This window comes from Eucalyptus grandis, chromosome 5 (assembly GCF_016545825.1).
Source record: "Eucalyptus grandis isolate ANBG69807.140 chromosome 5, ASM1654582v1, whole genome shotgun sequence".
NCBI classification, from domain to species: Eukaryota; Viridiplantae; Streptophyta; class Magnoliopsida; order Myrtales; family Myrtaceae; genus Eucalyptus; species Eucalyptus grandis.
In genome coordinates this window covers 24,020,199-24,028,170 of record NC_052616.1, presented here as the reverse complement: position 1 = coordinate 24,028,170, position 7,972 = coordinate 24,020,199, and the positions used below count along the sequence as shown (strand labels likewise).

At 36.8% G+C, this 7,972-nt stretch overlaps 1 protein-coding gene across 1 annotated transcript; it reads right to left on the bottom strand.

Moving 5' to 3' along the window:
- Window positions 1-703: 703 nt before the first annotated feature.
- On the bottom strand, window positions 704-6,443 carry LOC104444591 (disease resistance protein RPV1-like). The gene is made up of 5 exons (XM_039312150.1): window positions 6,362-6,443; window positions 4,105-4,616; window positions 2,930-4,016; window positions 2,322-2,696; window positions 704-2,233 (listed from the first exon to the last, which is right to left on the bottom strand). Exons 2-5 carry the CDS (start codon window positions 4,578-4,580, stop codon window positions 860-862), a joined length of 3,312 nt encoding a protein of 1,103 aa, XP_039168084.1. The 5' UTR covers window positions 4,581-4,616; window positions 6,362-6,443; the 3' UTR covers window positions 704-859.
- Window positions 6,444-7,972: the final 1,529 nt, after the last annotated feature.

Sequence of the window (7,972 nt, the reverse complement as noted above, 5' to 3'; positions counted from 1 at the left end):
TCGCGTCTGGAAAAGTCTTCATTCTTCAGTAGAGTTCAGTTTGGAATTTGTTAGTATGGGCAGACTTTGACACTAAAGTCCGGCAGTCTTCAGACTTTGACACTAAAGTCTGGAAGTCTTCAGAATAGACTTTGGATAAGTTTTGTCAACTTCAAAACATTAAAGGAGTTTTCTCCAACAAAGATCGGCATTTTTTGTTAAACCATTGAACTCGAAATTAAGCATGTGAATGATCTTTGAGCTCTTGTTGTTTACGATTGTCTATAGCTTCTTGTCCCATAGAACCTATCATACTATGCGCAATTCAAATGTTGTGTAATTTCAAATCACTGATATATAGCGGCCATATGCTTTCATTCTACTGATCTACCTTGAAATTGTTGCAAGTTTTGAGTCACGGACTTGTTCAAGAGTGAAAGAGTGGTGGACACAACGTGTGGGGCAACGAAAAATGATGTTGTTGCAACTGGAATTGATTAGTAGGAGACGCTGTTTAGGAGGTGTTCTCTCCGGCATTGTAATGCGATTTTGGTTCCTGAAAAATGAATTTGTGATCCCACAAACAAAATGAATAAGAATCATTTTATCGATATAAATCAATATGGAAAAAAATCGTGTTTTAACGAGATTAAAAGAAGGTATTGTGACATTATCTTCTTCTTTGATGTTTGTCGAACGGGATGAAAAGATTGTTCTTCTCATTATGGGCCCTAGACATTATGAATTGAAAATGGGTATCTAACATAGGGTGCATACCAACATGAATTATAAGCCATTTCTCCAGAATCTCTAATACTTAACATAAACAAAAAGTCCCTTACAGATGTAAATGCCTAAAAACACACACCAGATGGCAACATTAGTCAAAACCAATCTCTCTCTCGGGTGCGTTTATATACCAAACTCTTATATTCTTGAAGCTTGATCGATCTGGCAACCTTTGTAGTTTGAAACACTTTGTAATGTCAAGTATCTCCAACGATTCTGGACTCCCTTGAATCTCTAACAGATTAGTACAATCATTTAGATCAATTTTCTTGAGCTTCTTCAAGTTAGTCAGATCAAGCAACTTCGCCAATGATGGAAGTGTCGAGAGCTTTAATGTTCTCAAGTTCTCCAAACCTTCAATGCCTTGAATCTCTATGAGCTCTTCACAATCAAGAATTTCCAGATTCAATAATGCTTTCAAATTCGAAAGATCATTGGTTGTTTTTATTCTCTTGCAAAACTTAATGCCTAAATATGACAAATTTGTCGGCAACCTAGGTAGGCATTGCAAATTACGGCACCGGAGAAGAAGTTGCTTTAGCTTAGAAAGGAAAACAACATCAGAAGGTAGGCTGGTGATACGAGAAGTATACAAATCCAAGAAATTGAGCATGCGTAATCTTCCAATCCACCAAGGACTTGGAGATTCTTCAAGTTTAGAAGGACCCGCATAAAAAACTCGCAACTGCAAAGTTCTCAAATTTAATAGGTTCGAGAGGTCGGGCATCATCTCCATTGAGAATGTATAAAAGTGTAGAGTGATAAGACTTTCCGGAAGTTGAGGCACTACTGAAATTCTTGTGCTTCTCAATACCAAGATTCTTAGAAATTGTAACTTCCCAATATTTCCAGGAATTTCTCCTCCAAAATATGGACCTCCCACCTCTAGCTCTTCAAGCTTCTCTAACATTCCAATGGCACTAGGTAGTTTTTTAACAAAGCTGTTGCCCATCTTGAGTACTTTCAAATTCTTCATGTTACCAATTGAATTAGGTAACTCCTCAATTCTGGATCCCGATAGATGTAACTCAATTAGTGAATTGAAATTTTCAATTGACTTTGGCAGTTGAGTAAGATGGATATCCACTAATGAAAGCTTTGTTGCTGATGCTGTGCAACCAACCAAACTGAATCTACTCAGTGATGTGCATGTGTCCAAGCTAAGAATTTCCAATTTCTTCATTCTTCTCCATTCAGGAATCTCTTCTATTGATGTATAGTCTAGAAGAAGTTCCATTAAAGATTCTAGTGCCCCCATCTCATCTGGTAGCTTTTGAAGATTATGACAATACTTCAAGTTTAAGAAGACTAACTTCTTAAGGTGACTGATGGATGGATCAATTTGAACCAAACTCTCGCATCTTTCGAGAATTAGTCGTTCTAAATTCTCATGAAAAGAAAAATCTGGAGTTTTCTGTAATTTCTGGCATTCAGTCAGATTTAGGACCTTCAAATTCTTAGCCAACTGAAAAGAAGACAACACATTGCTCTTTATATAAAAGATAGATATCATACAACGAAAGAACTCACATTGATTATATTTGAAATTGTACCTTGATGTGGCTCCATCCATTCCATTTTTCTGTGATTTTACTCATTGAGAGATCAAGGATTACTAGCTTCCTCGGAGAGAAATTGGGTAGCTTAAAAATCATAGGAAAGTAATTCCATGAAAGCCATCTCAACTCTGGAAGGATAAGTGGGCCAAATGTGGTATGAAAAAAATTCAAGCATCGATAACATAGGAAATGACCCACTTGGGTAAGGCAAGACTTTGTCTTTCCGTCGAGGTCTTTGCTATCCACTTGAAGGAACCTTAGATTGAAAAGCCTTGCAAGGCATTCTTTAATCAAGGAGTATTCAGATACTTCATCAAGCTTGAGACATATTGCTTCTATACTATCAATTCCACAAACATTACCTCCTATCTAGCAAAATAACATAAAAAGAAAATGACAATTAGAAAAGAAAAAACATGATTTACCTAGTTGATGTTCTTCAAGGGGAAAACAATCGTATCTTTTTCTCCTAATGTTGAAAACCATCGATAAACCACATATGGAAGTGCCTAGGAAGTAAATCAATTCTCATAGAGAATGAAAACCAAAATGAATATGTTAAGACCAATCTCCTTAAAATGGAATGAAGCTTTACGATTCACCTGCATTTTCTCCATAATCTCTGATGCTTGTGTATGAGTCCACACCCATTGTTGCTTTTCTGGTTTCTTATCACTTGCCTGTTGTATAAAATGTCTTCCAATATCTCTTAACCAATCATGCATCCATAGTTGATTATCTTCTCTAATCTTGATTAAAGATCGTTGCTGGAGGATTCCAAGGGATTGATGAGGAAGAAATTCACAACTTTCCCACATGTGGATCACAATTCTTTTATCAAACCCAATGAAAAAACAAGCAATATCAAGAAATATTTTCTTTTGGTCTTCATTTAATGCCTCGATGCTTATCATCAACTTCTTCTGAACATCTTCCTGAGGAAATTTTTCTAGCTCCTTTAATATGGCATCCCACTCCTTTACTTCTTTTCCAGATAAAAGAGAACCTACGATCTCAAGAGCTAAAGGAAGGCCACCACAAATATTTATTGCTCTTTCAGAGTGAGAGATGTATTGCTCTAGAGGATAATCTCTTCTAAAGGCATGCTTGCTAAAAAGTTGAAGAGAATGGTCAAAATCCATGCAAGTAAGTTTGTAAGTCCCATCAACAAGTGTAGGCACATTAAGAATTCCCTCATATCTAGTGGTAATGATAATCTTGCTTCCCTTACCAAACCACTCGCCCTTTTGCACAAGCGCATCAAGTTGAAATGCTTTATCAACATCATCAAGTAGAAGAAGAACTTTTTTAGAGCATAACCTTTCCTCTATCACCTTTTTCCCCTCCATGATATCATTGATGTGTGGCCATTTCTTCTTAAGGATGTTAGATATGAGCTGATTTTGCAAATGCTTAATCTCTGTTTCTCGGATGTTGGAAATGAAGCAATAATTGACAAAATCATTGGAAAGTTTATTGTACACTATTGTGGCAAGAGTTGTCTTTCCCACACCACCTATACCATAAATTCCAACAATATTTGTTTCATCATTGTGTGTACCTATCATCCTCATGATTTCATCAGCATGATTGTCTACTTCGACTAAGCAATCAGATACTTCCAAGTAGGCGGCTTTCAATTCAGTCAAAACATTATTGACAACTTCTTTTGCAAATTCACCTTTGCCTCTGATAGTATTGGAGGAAAAAACATCAAGATATTAGGTTAAGCTGACCAAAATAATGCATTTGGAACAACTATTATATAATTAAATACCTGTTTGGCATGCTTTGGAGGTTCCATCCCTTTAGTGCTCCTACCTCATTGAGAGCAGCCTTCCACTTATTGATAGTCTCATCATTGAATCGCTTCTTGTTTGCATGAGAAACAATGGCATTGCCATAGTGGTTAGTTTGGTATTTTACCTCGGATGGTGCAACATCATAGAAAATGGGCATGATCTTATGTCTCCTTGTGTTCTTGCTCTCCACCATCTTGAGCAACTCCCCAAGGCACCATGTACTATCAGCATATCCTTTAGAGAAGATTGGTATGGAGATCTTTGACTGCTCAATTGCGTGGAGAAGCTGACTGCCGATCTCTTCCCCGATGCGGAGCTCTTCATCATCTTTATATGCCCGAATTCCAGCGTCAATCATGCTGATGTAAAGGTAATCAGTAAAGTCGCTGCGGGTATCTGGTCCTCTAAAGCTTAAAAATACTTCGTATTCATATCCTGATGACTTCTCCATTTCCTGGTTATCAGGAGCAGCGTTCAAAATTTTTATCTGTTATGTGTTCATGCTCTCCTTGTCAGGCTCCATTTAGTACAAAAGACAGAAAATAGTAGCAACTACTATCAATGCGAAATTCAACCACAAAGGTCGATACAACTTCTCTGCGCAACAACGATTTGAAATGCTACCCAAAAAGGATAAACACGTGTAGGACGATGAGGCTAATTTCTACCGGAATCAAATGCATAGATAACTTTTAAGTCATTTTAACAAGGTCTAGTGAGTCTAATATCTATCAGAAGCAGATGTAGAGATCTACTTTAAGTAAGTCTAACGAAACCCTATCGACAAATGTAGATGCTCTTTCACGGTAAAATTTTAAGTCCTGTAAAAGCAAAAGTTAGATCAATCTAAAATCTATTGGAAGGAAACCAAAAAGAAAGCTCAATTATAAGTTGTGGTTCACAAATCACTTTCTTTATGTTGTTGCTTTAGTAGATATATGTAGGGATCTTGTGTCAATCTTATCTATGTAGAGTTTTCCTGTTATCGATTAACAATTGTCTTAAATTCTAGTCAACTATCCTTTTGCATAGAGATGCTTCTAATTCTTTACTTGTTGCTTGAACCATTAGCTTTTTGTACCATGTGAGATTGTCTTTTGCAAAACTATTTTTCGTGGCTATCCCAGCCTCTCCTCCTTTAATTTCATCCGTGTATATTTCACAAATTTGAGAAACTTGCCGCAGAATATAATGCAAAAGTTTCGCAATCAAAGATGTTATATAGGATGAACTTGTTAGCCATTATTTGTGGATCGAAATCCACCCTATGGCCTCTGAAACGTGGCCGCCAATAGAGTGCTCATTAGGAAAATTTATTGGATTTCGGTTAAAGCATATCAATTGCCAATTTAAAAATAAAAAAATTCATGGTGCATTAACGAGTGAAATCGAATATCACTTTCAGTTAACTAATTGCAAAATGTGGCGAATTTCATCAACCACTAGTGAGATTTACAATCTTCATATTTCGCTAGACTTTCCTTTTTCTGGCTAACTAAAAGATTAACCCTTTTGGTCCCCAAAGAAACACTTTTTATCAACAGCACCTGAACTTCAAGATTTGAATCCTTGACCCGTATAACCCTTTCCAGAGAACTGAAGTCGCTGCGCCAATTGCCTCAGTAGTAATACTAGCCTTTCATAGACTCATGAGGCAAAAGCATACAGATTCAGCAGCTTGGACGTAGTTCAAATTAGCTCATTAAATAGCACAGAAGATTTGAAAGCGTGGTCGAAGCTGCGCATAAAATTGAAGGAATTGGAGTTTGCGAAAGCGTGAAAATAGATGGGATAAGTCCATCCATTATGTTTTTTTTTGTTCTCCCCAGAGATTACCATAAACTCTTCCTTTTAAAGCACCCAACCCAAGAATAAAAAACACTGTCAAAGTTATTAAGTAGTTGCGAACCTTGATATGTGATGAATGTAAAAATAACTGGCGTACAGAAGAATATATGCACCCAAATCAAAGTTAAGACCGTTCTACTCTCATCTCTTTACTCTTGCCCTTATAAATCCTTCCTCATGTATTACCTGTGTACCATTAACCAAAACCAAGAATTAAACGATATGAAATCAACTAATCCCACTGGAAGTAAATCAAGATTTAAATTGTTAAACTACATCACAGATAACAAGAATCAATTACCGATGAGAATAAATCTCTGATCTTACATCTTATAAACAATAAACTGATGCTTGCATGGTGAAAATAAGTTGGAGCGAAATTACCAGAAAGTAAAGGTGATATTGAAGGATCGAATTTGACAGTGGCGAGGATGAATGAAATGCAAGGCAACAAGAAAGGGAACCTTGCTAAAAGGGCAGCGTAAATGCATGATTGTGAAATGCATAGAAGAGGGGCATGAACTTCTATATCAATTCAAAGATGACAAATACTCATGATCATCCAAGAGCTGAAACGATGGTCGCAGACTTCAAGCGAGAAACGGTACCGGAAATGAAAAGGAATTGAATAGACGGTATAGAAGGATGGGGCCTTATTAAGAGATGGAGAGATTGCGAAACATTTCTGCTTGTCACTCTGAACTGGAGAGAACAAGCATGGCCCGGAAATAAGGAAATATTAAAAGAAAATAAATATTAAAAATAAGAATTTTGGGGGAAAAACAGACGGAGAAAAGGAACGCAATGCTCGGCCAGAGTCGTGCAACCGCTAGGCTATTAGCCAGGTACGGTCCTGGCAAAACATCGGCAAGGGGTCGGTGGCCCTCATCGGTGCCTCCACCTTCTCCCTCCGGGTTTGGTTTTTGCTTAGCTTTTTTAATGTATCATCTGTAATCAAAACAAAATATGTATAATCACCAATTTGTCCAATTAACTCGAACGTGGCGCTGATGTGTGAGTCCAATAGGAATTTCCATTTCATTCATGACAATAAAACCAACTCGAATAAAAAAGTGTACTTAAGGACTAAGTTGAACAAGAAATACATGAAAAACCAGGTTGAATATTCTGCGATGGCTCAAACACCTTTAACCCTTCTTCTTTCGGTGGCTATGAAAACGGATCTGAATCCAGGGTCCTATTTATCGTCACTTCAGACGGATAAAAGCCTCTCAATCATGTATGGATTTTTCTAGTACATATCAATTAGGAATGAGGATAGATATTTCTTTCAATAGGTACAATTTAGAGAACACATATGTGCTTCTTATTTATAAGAGGGGAAAAGTACCAAAAAAAAAGTTCTAAATCTATTGCATTGGTACCATTATAAACATTTTAATTGTATGAATTTAGTTATAGTTTTTTTCATTTGTGTCAATTGAGTCTATTTGGTCAATTTTAGTTGAAAATTGTTAACGTAGATGTTGGTCGTCTTACATAGCGTAGCCTGCATTAGCGTTGACATTTTTTATAATATTTTGATTTTTTAAATAACTTTTATGATTTTTTCTTTCTTTTTTTTTTTCTCTTTATTATTATTATTATTATTATTATTTGATTGAGGGCCAGCCATCACGCCCTCACCTGGGCTGTGAAGAGCTAATGCCTCTGAGAGGCCTTCCTTGACAATGCTTGCAATGCAGATAATACGGGCATGGGTCGAACTCAAAGATTGATTCTTCATGCAAGTGCATATATGGTGGCCTCTGGTGAGGGCTTAACCCTCGCGGCTAGGCAAGGCTATTCTTGCTGGATCTGGTGAGGGCTTACCTGGGCGAGGGCTGCGACTCTCACTAGCCATAATAAAAAATAAAATTAAAAGAAAATGAAATTTATAAAAATATTTTAAAAATTATTAAATTTGTCCATGTCCACTCCAGTCGTGCCATGTACAGTGACTATTGATGGCCAGTGTCCATGTCAGTAATTTAC